This window comes from Jaculus jaculus, chromosome 1, assembly GCF_020740685.1.
Source record: "Jaculus jaculus isolate mJacJac1 chromosome 1, mJacJac1.mat.Y.cur, whole genome shotgun sequence".
Taxonomy (NCBI): domain Eukaryota; kingdom Metazoa; phylum Chordata; class Mammalia; order Rodentia; family Dipodidae; genus Jaculus; species Jaculus jaculus.
Window position 1 is genome coordinate 67,137,729 of NC_059102.1, and position 14,065 is coordinate 67,151,793.

The following is a 14,065-nucleotide window of genomic DNA, read 5'->3' on the forward strand; positions in this document are numbered from 1 at the left end:
GCTTTGCAAGCAAGTGCCTTTAACCATGGAGCTATCCCTCCAGCCCAACATTCTCTCTTTTAAAAATACATTCATTTTTTTAAAAATTTCTTCATTGTTACTTTTCACTTAGCTCTTATGTAGACCACTGGGGTTTATATTTATAAAATTTCTATAGCTAATTATTTATATTTTAACTTTGTTATGTGAAATTATTGTGAGGGTAAAGATAGTATGAGCATAAGTTGAGGAATAAGTGTATCTACTTAATTTTGTAACATTTAAGTCATTTGTTCAACCTATTACATAAAATTCATTATCTTTCAGAGATAATCACTTTGGACAGTTTTCACATGAGTTATATAAAATAGAGTATCATGTTTATTTATTTATTAAGAGTATAGTATTTTATACATGTACATACATGTATATATGTAGATAAGATCTCTTTTTAAAGATTATTTACCTGTGAGCACAGAGAGAAAGAAAGAATGAACAAACCAGAACTTCTAGCTACTGCAAACGAATTCCAGATGCATGTAACATTTTGTGCATATGGCTTTACATAGCTACTGGGAATTGAACCTGATTAGTTAGGTTTGCAGGCAAGTGCATGAACTGCTGAGCCATCTATCCATCCCCACATAGATAAGATCTTTATGTGGAGTAATCTGTGAAATGTTTAAGGACAAATATATATATACACACACACACACACACACACATACCACATGCAAGTAAAAAAAGATGTATTATTTTCTAGAACTGTCTTGGTTCATCTCTTTTAATATAAGTAAATAGGAAATATAACTTAGTATATACAAAATCATTTTATGCTATGCCTCTTCCCATTACATATTTCATGAATAGTAACCTTTCTAGTCTTTTTTTTTTTTTCGAGGTAGGTTCTCACTCTAGCTCAGACTGACCTGGAATTCCATATGTAGTCTCAGTGTGACCTCGAACTCATGGTGATCCTCCTACCTCTGACTCCCAAGTGCTGGGATTAAAGGCGTGCACCACCACGCCCGGCTTAGGCTAACCTTTTAAGTAAATGTTTATGAATTTATCCTTTCCTGTTGTTATATTAGAGATCTGAGGAATAAAAAGATTTTTACTTATATTTTGAAATACTTTACCTAGTCTAAGCTATTGAAATTAACTTGAAGGTGACAAGTAAAACTCGTTCGGAATTACCAGATGTGAAGCAAGGTGGGGCCAACCTTGAAGAGATAATGCACAGAGCTTATGATTCTTTTGATGTTCATCTTACAAGCATACAGCTGCTTTACAGTAGAGCAGGTAAGTATAAAGTACATCAGTGATTAATTTTGCTACAGTGATTAATTAAGTTTTTAGACCCTTTTTTGAAGATGCATATAAAGATAAATATAAATGATGAGAACTTTGGTAGTTTTAAATTATAATCATTTATAAACATTGCCTAGTCACTCACAGGTATTTCTAACTTATGGACTGATGGCTACATGCAGCCAAGGATAGCTATGAATGGTGCCCAACACAAAATCATAAATTTACTTTAAACAGTATAAGAAGACTAAGAAGGTGTATGGGTGGGTAAGAATGCTTGCAATAAGCATGAGGGCCTAAAGGGGCTTGAAACAACTTGAGTTCAACTCCCCAGAACCCATATGAACAGCTAGCTGCACGTCTGTAACCCCAGTAGAGAGTAGAGATTGGAGAATTTCTGGGGCACATGAAAACCACCATTCCATGTTCTGGGACAGATACCCATCTGTGACATAGGAGCAATAGAGGAAGGAAACCCAAAATTCTCCTCTGGCCTCCCAAGTACATGCATAGGCACGCTCCTGTACATACATAAACATACCACCTATGCACGGTCTTATACCACATGTACTACATGCAAAAAACCCAGATTTTTTGTATTTTAATTGTATGTACTTTGTAGATGAGAGTGTCATATCATATTTTCAAAGGTTATGCATGCCTGCAATCATAAATTTTGGCCACCCCTCAAAAATACCTAGCTAGAGCCTGGTGTGGTGGTGCATGCCTTTAATTGCAGCACTTGGGAGGCAGAGTAGGAGGATCACCAAGAGTTTGAGGCCACTCTGAGATGACAGCTCAGCCTGGGCTAGAGTGAAACCCTACCTCAAAAAACCAAAAAAGGAAAAAAAAAATACCTAAAAGTTGGTTAATTTCTGGAAACATTTTTGATTGTTAATTATGATAGGTGGGTGTCAAGGAAATTCCTAGCAGCTAGTGAGTTGAAGTCAAGCATGCTACTAGAGAGCACCCAGAAAGAAGTGAGAAATCCTACTCTTTACCAATAATTTTTTTTTCAGTCTTGTTCAAAGGTTGACACTTACACAAGTGATCTTTGTATTACACAGTATTCTTAAGGACATCGCCAACAAGTCTACAGGATCTGATCAGCAAGACTAAGGATAGCACATAGCATCTAGAAGGTTCACCATCCTAGACAGAACTTAATGCCAAACGATTATAGTTTTTTTTCTGGTTTTAGTTTCTTATGAGAGAGAGTGTGAAATTCACTTGACAGGATCTGCTAAAGTAGTTATGGGAGGCTTGAGATGCATGTGGGTCTCTTTCCGTCCTGCCATGCTGTTTCTGAGTCCCTTCAGATCACTCAGCAGAACTTGCTGTTTTAGACATTTGTATGTATGTGTATGGCCATGCTTCAGATATTATTCAGATATATAGCAATATTAGAAGATATTGCTAGAAGCAGCAATAAGAAGCCAAAATAATTGTTATTAATTAATTCATATATGACTATAATATTCTTTTGTTTGTTAGTTAGTTTTGTTTTTCAAGGTAGAGTCTTGTTTTAGCCCAGGTTGACCTAGAATTTACTGTAGTCTCAAGCTTGCATCAAACTCATGATGATCTTCCTACCTCTACTTCCCAAGTGCTGGGATTAAAGGCGTGTGCAACATGCCTGGCTTCTTTCTTTAATGTTGTATGCTTTAGGATAATGTACTTGACTTCTCTTTTTATTATGTTAAAGGAATGTACATTGAGTTGAAAAAGGAAGTTATTTTCAAAAACCCTAAGTTACTTTTGAGGTAGTTTATATCATTTTGGTACATTTGAATGATACATTTGTTCACATGTTTTTGAAGTCCATGAACCATACTGAAGTTAATATTTAAGATATTGAGGTGCTTTGTCAAAAACCTATTCTTTTTTTTTTTTTTTTTTTTTTGAGGCTAGGTCTCACTCTAACCCAGGCTGACCTGAAATTCACTTGTTAGTCTCAGGATGGCCTTGAACTCACAAAGATTCTCCTACGTCAGATTCCTGAGAACTGGGATTAAAGGCATGCACCACCATGCCCAGCTCAAAAATTGTTAAGAGGGCTGGGGAAATGGCTCAGCAATTAAAGCCTCTTGCAATGTCTGCTGGTCAGAGTTCAGTTCCCCAATCACTGGCTTAAAGCTGGACAGGTGTTTGTTTCCAGCAACAAGAGATGCTGGTGCCTCCTCTGCTAATAAATAAATAAATAATTTTTAATCTTTAAGATTAAATGAAAATTTAAAATTTTCTATTGTCTTAAGATTATTAGAATTGTTCTTAACAAAATCCCATGGTAATACCCTCCCTCACAAATTATTCTTAAATAGCTTTCTGAGCAAATTATATTGACATTGTGATTATTTTTATAGTTGTCAAAAATAGTGAACATATGCTTCAAAATACATGTTTGATTTGAAAATTGGAAGTGAAAAATTACTTTGTTTTTCTCAGTACTGATGCAATTCTTTTTTAAAAAAAAGTGATAAAATTGATTGCATTGCTAATCTCAGGTAGTTGAATCTTTCGTTGGCTTATTTTGTAATACTGAGAATTTTTTCCTTATAGAGTTATTAAAGTTCAAATGAAGGGAGTATATATGAAATTAAGTACAGTTTATATAGACAGATACTGCTATTCTTTTTTTATTTGTTTGTTTTGTTTTTGAGGTAGGGTTTCCCTCTGTCCCAGGCTGACCTGGAATTCACTATGTAGTCTCAGGGTGCCCACAAACTCACTGCGATCCTCCTACCTCTGTCTCCTGCATGCTGGAATTAAAGGTGTGGGCCACCATGCCCAGCGATCCTCCTGCTCTTGAAACACACGTACACACACACACACACACACACACACACACACGACCTTATGTATGCTAGTCAGGTACCCTGTGTGAGATCACTCCCAGACCTAATCATGTTAAAAATCTTAGTTTTTTCTTTTGATTATAAGTATTATACCTGTTTTGGAAAATTTGTACAATTCAGATGAGACACAAAAATTACTAAAACCTCAGTATATATCACATTTCTGTGATTTTTATTGTATATATTCTTTAGTATATGGAGTTGTCTATGCAGTGTTATACTTTTTTTTTTTTTTTTTTTTTTTGAGATGGGGTTTTGCTACTTAATCTAGGCTGGCCTTAACTCATAATCCTCCTTTGTCTACTAACTGCTAGATTTCAGATATACATCTCCCCTCCCAACCTTGATACACAGTTTTCTATCAAGATATCTTTCTTTTACCAGTAATATATTTGGCACAAGAATTTGTGGTTTTTCTTTTGAATATTATGTTTTAAAGCTATGCTGTCTATTAATGAACCATTCTCTTGTTTAAGATTTGGGTTGTAACACTGCAGTGAAAGTTGCTTGAAGGTTTTATGTTTGTAGGTCTGGCTATGAATTTCAGCTTTAGCCTTGTCACATTACTCATAGGAAAGTTGTGAGCTTCATATATCTAAAATGACAATAAATCACTGTCAGAATTAAAGTTAAACATTTCTAAGAACAATGCATTTACTAGTTACTGTTAAAGAAATTCCTCCACTCCAAACTTTTCCATGTTATTGTGGAGGTAGAATATCTGATTAGCAATGTGATTGTCAGATAATTTTAGGTTTTGCATATTAGTCAGATGGCTAAAATTAAACATGAACTTTTTTTGTAATTAGGTGATAATTGGAAAGAAGCACGAAAACTGAATGTATCTACACAGCACATATTAGTACCTATGCATGTCAATGTGGAACTCTCTAAAGCCATGGTTTTCATGGATATCAAGATGCCCAAGTATGTATTATCTGTTCCCTGTGAGTGCAGATTTTTCATAGTTATTCTGCATTTTGAAAACACCATATTTTGTTTTTTGTTAATAAAATATGCAGAACATGGCACTTGTCATGTAAACAATTTTTAAGTGTATAGTTGATTGTCATTAAATAAACACGTGTTTTACAGCCCTCCATTCTTAGAGCTTTGTCATCTTTCAAACTGAAGCTTCATACATTTTAAATATAAAAGTCTATTTTACCTTGCCTCAGCCACTGGAAACTGAAATATTTTATGTTTTGCCTTTATGAATTTATATAAGTTCAATCATAATATTTCCCTATTTTTGTCTGGATTACTTCCCTTAGTATCATTAAGGTTTATCCCTGAATTACTTGTTTTTAAAATGTTATTGTTGTTATTACTTCTTAATTGAGAGTCTCTTATTGTTAGAGAGTTGTATATTCCCCTTAATTTAGTCAGTATTTATGTACTTTTGAGTTCTAATGTTTCTTCCATATGTGTTCATAATTGTTACATCAGCTATCAAAGTTAAAGTGATCTTCTTTTATTTCCCTGTGTTCTTTGTAATAATTTTTGAGTTGAAATCTGTTTTGACTCTCTTTTTGTGGTGATTTGTATGGCTATCTTTTGGCATTCTTTCAATTTTTTGATTGTGTATATACATGTGTGTGTGTGTGTACATGCATGTGTGTGGAATATGTGTGTGGTATATGTGATGGGATGTGTGCATGTGGCGTTTGCACTTGTGTGTGCATATGTGCATGCTACAAGTGCGTGCACATTCTTGCCGTCGCCAGAAGAGGACAATGGTTATCTCCTCTCACTTATTAGTGTATATCTTTTTTGAGATTGAGATGCTATATTCAAAGGTCAGTAAGCCCCAGTGATTCTCTGGTTCTTGAGCCGCACAATAATTGGGCTACAAGCATATGTGGCCATGTCCAACTGTTTATGTGGACACTGGGAAATTTGGCTGGGGTAGTGCCAGGCCCATTCAAGTCCTCATGCTTAAAAGGGGCAAATGCTCTAACTTGCTGAGCCATCTCTCTGTGTACTTTTACTTTAGAAGTATGTGTGCATTTTCCTTAAAGTGAGTCTCTTTTAGATAGCATATTATTGGATCTTTCCGTTTTACCTGTTTTGTTAATTGATGCCTTTTGATTGGGAAGTTTAAAACATTTGTGTTTAAATGCTAATAGGGAAATTTTTTCATTGGTCTACTTGTTTTCTGAGTCTTAGAGCTTGTTTTGTCCCTCATTTCCTGTATAACTATCTTCCTTTGTATTTGGGAATAATTATATTGATTCTTTTCTCATTTCCATTTTTGTTTACTTTATAGATGTGTTCTTTGTGATTATTATTTAGAGATGATATGTAAAATCCTGACGGTTTTACATTCTGCTTAAAATCGGTACCAACTTAGTTTTAGTTACACATAGAAACTTTTCTTTATCAATTGACATAGGCATAGTTTTATGCTTTTGATCCTGTAAAAAATCCGTCTTACTGTAGCTGAAAGCTGTGAGTCCAGAATTCTAAGTAGAGGAGTCTGCTGAACTAGAGCAGACTATATAGCTGATTGACATCTAGTTTTATCATGAGTAGCCATTTCACCTCTTCTTGCTACCAACACCTTTTGTCTTACGTGTAAGTAAATATCCAGCCTTCAACAGAAAGACTATTTTCAAATTTTGACAAAAACTCATCTAACAAGTTACTAGTTTATAATTTCAGGAGAACTGTTACTAGCAAAGTCATAAGAGAATACTCACAAGATAGTGCGAAAGTGTAAGAAGAAGAAAGGGAATTAGGTCAGTTTCAATCTTTTCCCATGTGCTATTTGATATGAACCTTGTTTTTATCACTTATACTTCTGACTTTGAAAAGGAGAGGCCCCCCCACAACCCGCCACATTTTGGCTGATTTTTACTCCCTTGTTGAGAATAGAGACACCATCTCCTCTATAAAGCCTTCTCTGGTTGTTTATCCCATTCCTTTTTTGTTGTTGTTGAACTTTATGAGACTGACGTGCTGCCCACTGCGCTAACGAGGCACCTTGTTGTTGAACTTTAACTTGTAATGACTCTGCCTAATAGTAGACACTGTGCAGTGTCCTTAATCTTGTTTTTTTAGGCTTTCTTTTCTTTCTCTTAAGAAATCAAAATATACTGAGTCTTGCAGCAGTGAAATGTCTACATTCTAGTTTTTGAGAGGAAATAAAAGCCATTCTAGAGCTGGAAACAAGACTCAGCAGTTAAAGGCGCTTGCTTGTAAAGCCTGACTGTTCGGATTAAATTCCCTAGCACTCATGTAAAGCCAAAGAGATCAAGTAGCACATGTATCTGGAGTTTGTTTGCAGTGGCAGGAGGCCTTGGCACACTCATATTCACACACTCTTCTTTTTTGGGGGGGGGTTGTTGCTCAAGGTAGGGTCTCACTCTAGCCTAGGATGACATGGACTTCACTATGTAGTCTCAGGGTGGCCTCGAATTTATAGCGATCCTCCTACTTCGACCTTCCAAGTGCTGGGAGTAAAGGCATGTGCCACCACACCTAGCCCCATATTCACTCTCTTTATGTCTGTCTTTTGTTCTCTGTCTGCCAAATAAAGTAGTCAAAATATTTAAAAAATATATTCTGTATAATATGGGTTATTTTATTTTATTTTGTTTTTTGATTTTTGAGGTGAGGTCTTGCTCTAGCCAAGGCTGACCTGGAATTTATTATGTATTATCAGGGTGGCTTTCAACTCACAGCGATCCTCATACCTCTGACTCAGATTTTTTAAAAAACTTGCCTTTACATGTGGTTTGATTTACGAGGCAAGGTTAAAATTCTTGCATATCTTTACAAATGTCTCTCTGTTTATTTATTCCTGTCCAATAGTTTATGTAATGTTTTCTAATCTTTGATAAAGAGCAAATAAGTTTGTGATTTTTTTAATTATTAATGCTGCAAATTGAATTATTATCAGTATAATTTTTTGTTTTTCTTTTTTTTAATTTAAATGATCTTATTTTATTACATGGTATTCTTCTTTGTCCTGTAATAGTTTTTTACATGATCTGTTTTGGCTGATATTGTAGTTATCCCTCCTCTTATTTCCTGTAATATAGGACTTTTAGGATACAAAAATAAGGAAAAAATAGTTTTCTGAGATAAGAAAGGCAGCTTATCTTTCTTTGGGTTTACTCTGTCAATTAAAGCATGATTAGAGAAAATGTATGTCTTACATGTAAGGGATAGGTACCACATAGCAAGAATTAATACATATTTGCTGGGCATGCTGGTACACACCTTTAATCCCAGCACTCAGGAGGCAGAGGTAGAAGGATCTCTGTGAATTCAAGCTTGAGTGAATTCCAGGTTAGCCTGAGCTAGAGTAAGACCCTACCTAGAAAAACAAAAAGAACAAACAAACAAAAAAGAATTAAATTATATGATTAAGATCTCCCTGTATATTGATAATGTGTATTGTCAAGGTAGGAATAATGACTAAGAAAGATGGTATCTGAAAAGTAGTTTTGGTTTCTATTTTGTAAGATAAATGATGTTTATCAAATCCTGAAACTCTACAGTATCAGTAACTTACCTTTAAAGTTTCAGCTAAATAAGAATAATAAAATGATATTCAAATAGGCAATAATTTGGTGTTTGCCATCTTCAGCTTGTACATCTTAAATATTTTAAAACATTGAAATATTTTGATGTATTTATTGGACTGATCTCAAATTGTGTGATTAAGTTAAGCCAGATATATAGTATTAGTGATAAATATTTAGGCTTTAGAAGTTTAGAAAGATTATAGTTTTCTGAAAGAATTTAGGCACATTGACTTTGGATAAAAACACATTAAAGAGGAAGAGGCAGAGAGAGTGAGTACAGGTATGCCTGGGCTTCTTGCCACTACAAACGAACTCTAGACGCATGTTCCACTTAGTGGATCTGGCTTTACGTGGGTACTGGCAAGTTGAATCTGGACTACCAGGCTTTGCAAGTATGTACCTTTAACTATTGAACCCTTCTCTCCAGCCCTTTATTTTTATAAAGAAAGCATTAGTAGTCAAAATACTTAACTTGAAAATGTAAATTTTAAGGAAAATGCATTGTTGAAATGATGAGTGAATGTGTTCTATATCTTTGTCATATTTCTTTTAAATTCTTTATCTTATATCCATTAGCAAAGAAGACAGCCAAAACAATTAAAAAATAAAACACTTGTATTTGGTTTTGAGTATTCATTTTGGAGATAGATTCTCTTGAACCCATTATCTGAACTTGCTAAGCCTAGGTTTTCTTATAGGACCCATGTGCATGTGGGGACATACAAGCAGTACGGAGTAGAAGTAGGTTGTGTTTGGAGGACTGCTTCTAGTGATGCAGATAAAGAACTTCAGCGCCTTGCCTTCTATGTGAAAGATACTTTGTAGTTAGTAGCTGTCATCTGTATCTGGCTAACAGAGACAATAAATTAAATAAGTAATGTTAGAAGATAAGTCTCTAAAAATGGAGGGACGATACTTTTATAATCTGATTTATAAAGTGAGATAGAAATTATAATGATATTTAGTTAATAAAGTCATGAATGGTTATATTTCTTCTATAATTTGAGGGGTTCAGTCTTTCTTTTCTTCCTCCCTGTTTTTTTTTTTTTTTTTTTTGTGTGTGTGTGTGTATGTTTCAGCATTGAATCCAGGGCCTTGGTCATGCTTAGTAAAGTCTCTATCCCTGAGCTGTATCCCCACCCCATCTTCTCACTTAATTGGTGCACTTAAATCAGAATGAAGGTTCCTCTATAATTCCTGTCTTTTATAAACAGATTTAAGATCTCTGGAAAGCTACCTCTTGTTTCTCTACGAATCTCGGATAATAAACTTGAAGGGATTATGCAGTTGATTGAAAGTATTCCAAAACCTGAACCAGTAATTGATAAACCTGCCCCTGTCAAATATCAGGTAATGTTATTTTCAGAATTAAGAAAGATTGTATTTTCAAAAACTAGTATTTGAAACAACAAGATTTCATATGAAATGATTTTGCACCATGAAAGAAATAGATAAAATGTTAGAAAGTGCACATAGTTGAGAAATGTGTGAAGTTTAAGCTCTCTATCCTTATTCTGATAGCCTCTGACTCTCTCCTTAATAGTTACACTGTTGGGCTGAAGAAATGCCTGAGTGACTAAGACACTTGCTTGCAAAGCCTAATGGCCCAGGTTCAAATTCCCCCGTACCTTTGTAATACCAGTTGCACAAAATGGTGTGTGCATCTGGAACTCATTTACATCCACTAGAGGCCCTGACATAGCCATTGTCTTTCCCTTCACTTTTCCCTCTCCTCCTCTCTCTCTGTCTTTCTGCTTGCAAATAAATAGAAATGTTTAAAAAAAAAGTAACACTCTTAACCACTGCTCCACTGCTTTTTAGAAAATATTTATAGCACTATACTAGTAAGCAAATGCCACACAGAGGTACATTTCCATATATATGTATGTATTTTCTGATCTTCCTAAAATTTAAATAACCATGTTCATTATACTTACTGTTTAGCATTATAATCATATATGTTATAGAGTTTGGTATTTTCATATTAGCACATAGAGATCTAGGTGATTATTTTTCATGGCCACATAATTGTGTTGGACATTCATACTGTTACTAGTGTTTAAAATTGTGAAGAGTGGGCTGGAGAGATGGCTTAGTGGTTAAGGTGCATGTCTGCAGAGGCTGAGGACCTAAGTTTGATTTCTCAGAACCCATATCAGCCAAATGCACAAGGAGGTACATGCGGCTGGAGTTTTGATTGTAGTGGCTAGTGGCCCTGTTGTGTCCATTATTTATCTGTCTCTCTCAAATAAATAAATAAATGTATATATTTTTAAATTATGAAAAGTACTGCCTTGAACTTTTTTCTACATATATTTGGTCATACTTTTCTTCACAAGATAAATTCCTAAAAGTGGAATTGTTGATGAAAAGTGTGTATTTTTAAAATTTTGTCAGGTTTCTTTTGCTAACTTGAGTATTTATACATCATAAGCAGTGAATGAATGTCTTTGTCTCTACTTAAGTCTTGAGTAATCAATTGTTAACATTTTATTCTGAGAAAAATGTTGGTTTTAATTTGTTCATTATAAGAACATGCTGGTTCAGTTTAATGACTGCTTCAATTTCTCTATTTGGAAGTGTGTGTGTGTGTGTGTGTGTGTGTGTGTGTATGTTTTAAAGGTAGTATCTTGCTCTAGCCCAGGCTGACCTGCAATTCACCATGTAGTCTCAGGGTGGCCTCAAGCTCATGGCAATCCAAGGCAAGTGCCACTATACCCAGCTGGAAGCATTTTTTTTCTATTGCATTATGATTTTCTGATTGTGAAATTTTTTATATTGCTTATTTATTAGATATATTCTCTTATTTTTACTATGCATGAAGCTTTTCCTTTTTTATAAAGTTATTTTTTCTTCATGGTTTTTTGTATATGATATGTCCTTTTCTATTCCATCTTTCTTTGATGTTTTTCTGGGTTTGTTGTAATTTCATATTTGAAATAAAATTGTCAAAATATTGTAAAGAACTCCTTCTCCCAATAGATTTGAGGATCATCTGATCATATACTGTCCTTTTTCTCCTGAATATTTGAATGTTTATTATAGTCCTGGCAGTGGTTTCCTGTTTTAGTAAAATGTTGAGCTAAAATATCTAAGATTTATTCCTTCCCACAAATTATTATTGGGAAGTTATTACAACAGTTCTACAATTTATGTTTAGTCTTCAAATTATTTTTAAAAACCTATTGCTTTATTAAGTGGTATCATACTGGATTACACAAAGCCACTTTCATGCAAGTATATAAAGCACTTTGAGCATATTCGCCTGTTAAATAAAAACACTTCTTTATTTTTTTCAAATTTTGTTTTATTTATTTTATAGAAAGATAGAGGCAGATTTTGTGTGTGTGTGTGTGTGTGTGTGTGAGAGAGAGAGAGAGAGAGAGAGAAAGAGAGAGAAAGAGAGACAGAGAGAGAGAGAGAGAGAAGGAGAGGGAGAGGGAGAGAGAATATGAATATATGGGTGTGCTAGGACCTTCAGCCACTGTAAACAAACTCCAGCTGCATGTGCCACGTTGTGTATCTGACTCATGTGGGTTCTGGGGAATTGAACCTAGGTTCTTAGGTGTTGCAGGCAAGCACCTTACCACTAAGCCATCTCTCCAGCCCTCAAAACACTTCTTTAACTTTGCATTTTGTAATTTACTTCTTAGATAGTTGAATTGAGCAGCTTTTGACAAAATTTTTTCACAGTCTTTAATAACAGATCTTTATGCTAATTGACAGTGAATTGCTTTTCTTTCAGACTCAAGTATCTACTTCTTTGCCAACAACACAGATTTCTCAGAAAATAATTCCTCTTTTGGAAATTCCCTCTGTTACTGATGATGGTAAAGTGAAAGTGCTTTAGGAAAATTTCCTTATTGTACATATATAATTAAAATAATTTGCATTGCTTCAAAATTACCATGCATAATGGCATAAATTTTTCTTTTTCTTTAAAAAAATATTTTTCTTTTTCTTTAAATCTTTGGATTATCTAAGACAATACAGATTAGTAGGAGAAAATGAACATGTATGTAGGAGACACTCAGATATGGTTAACTCAAGTGGAAGTAAAACTTGGGTTTATATTCCAATTATAGTTAAAGACTAAAAGAATTTCAAGCTTCTAGATAGGAGGCATATTGTAGGAAGGAAACTAAGAAAGTATGGCAAATAGGGGTAAAATTTATTATACAGAGTAAACTCAACATCATCTTTGATATGAATGTTTTGTAAGAATCTTTTGAACAGAGAAGAGAGAGAGAGAGAACAATTACAGAGGTAGATTTCCCTTCATTGTCACTTATAAAAAGCAGTTTTTGTTCTTTCTTCAGACCTACTTCTAGTTCTGGTTTTTAAAGTAGTTACCTCAGTATAATCCTTCTGCCAAAATGTCATCATCTGGAATAGTGCCATATGGTCCTCTCTAGTCGCACAGGAAATGCCAGGCCACAGCAGATGTGTACACATACATTTGCACTCCAGTTCCTTTAAAATAATACAACTGGATCATTCCTTAAGTTTGCTTTTATAGTAGGATTGTTTTGACCCATAAAAGTTTATTATTTTTAATCCAAAACATCACTAGTAATAATCTCTATTGAATCACGAGTTTAAAAATGTGAACATTTTATAATTTATAACCTTTTTAGAGAATTTTGTGATAATTAAGTTTTTGTATCTAATGTTTTTGTTGCTGAAAGAAATAATCAAGCCTTAATATCTGTAGTCACATATAAAACCAGAATTATTGTGTTATGTACTTGGTTTTTCTTAGCTACATTGGAAAAAAATGTGTTCCTATATTTTAAACTAAATTTTAAATAGTAGAAAGTACCATGTTCCCTTGCTTTATGGTGAATTGACTGTGTATATATGTATGGTGAACAAGAGAGATCATGTAACCAGTAATCGTTGTAGTATTTGATCTTCCCTATCACTGGAAAATATACTGTAAGACTTCTTTAGGGGTCTGAATTCTCAGGTAGTACCAAGTTCTTTATTTGTATCTTTATTTTCTATAAATATTTATCTGCAATTGATTTTTTTTCACCTTAAATAAACAGTCATGTCCCACTGTGGCTATAACTTTTGCAGTTTGATTTATGTCATCAAAAGCAAGTACGTTTATTTTTTTTCTTCACACTTTTACAAATAGGTTATTCTTAGATCAAATGGAGTTTATTGGTTTGTTTTGTTTTCTTTCCCTATGCAAGTAAAAGTTACCTGAATATGAACACTATACCTCAGTCATAATGAATATGCTAACTAAGATAGCTACTTAAGTTGCAATGTTTATAGTGTAGATACTGAAGTCTCTCATACCCCCAAATGTGGTAACTTGTATGCTGATAATTTTACAGTAAAGGCTCTTAAAAGAGGCACACTAGCTGAAAGTAG

At 34.1% G+C, this 14,065-nt stretch overlaps 1 protein-coding gene across 4 annotated transcripts in view; it reads left to right on the plus strand.

Moving 5' to 3' along the window:
- Vps13a (vacuolar protein sorting 13 homolog A) overlaps nt 1-14,065 on the plus strand; it is a 203,548-nt gene that overhangs the window by 58,557 nt on the left and 130,926 nt on the right. For all 4 annotated transcript variants that reach the window (XM_045155616.1, XM_045155629.1, XM_045155618.1 and 1 more), the window contains exons 21-24: nt 1,149-1,281; nt 4,955-5,072; nt 9,895-10,030; nt 12,426-12,510. In XM_045155616.1, coding sequence (XP_045011551.1) covers nt 1,149-1,281; nt 4,955-5,072; nt 9,895-10,030; nt 12,426-12,510 — 472 coding nt within the window. The remainder of the gene's footprint in view (nt 1-1,148; nt 1,282-4,954; nt 5,073-9,894; nt 10,031-12,425; nt 12,511-14,065) is intronic.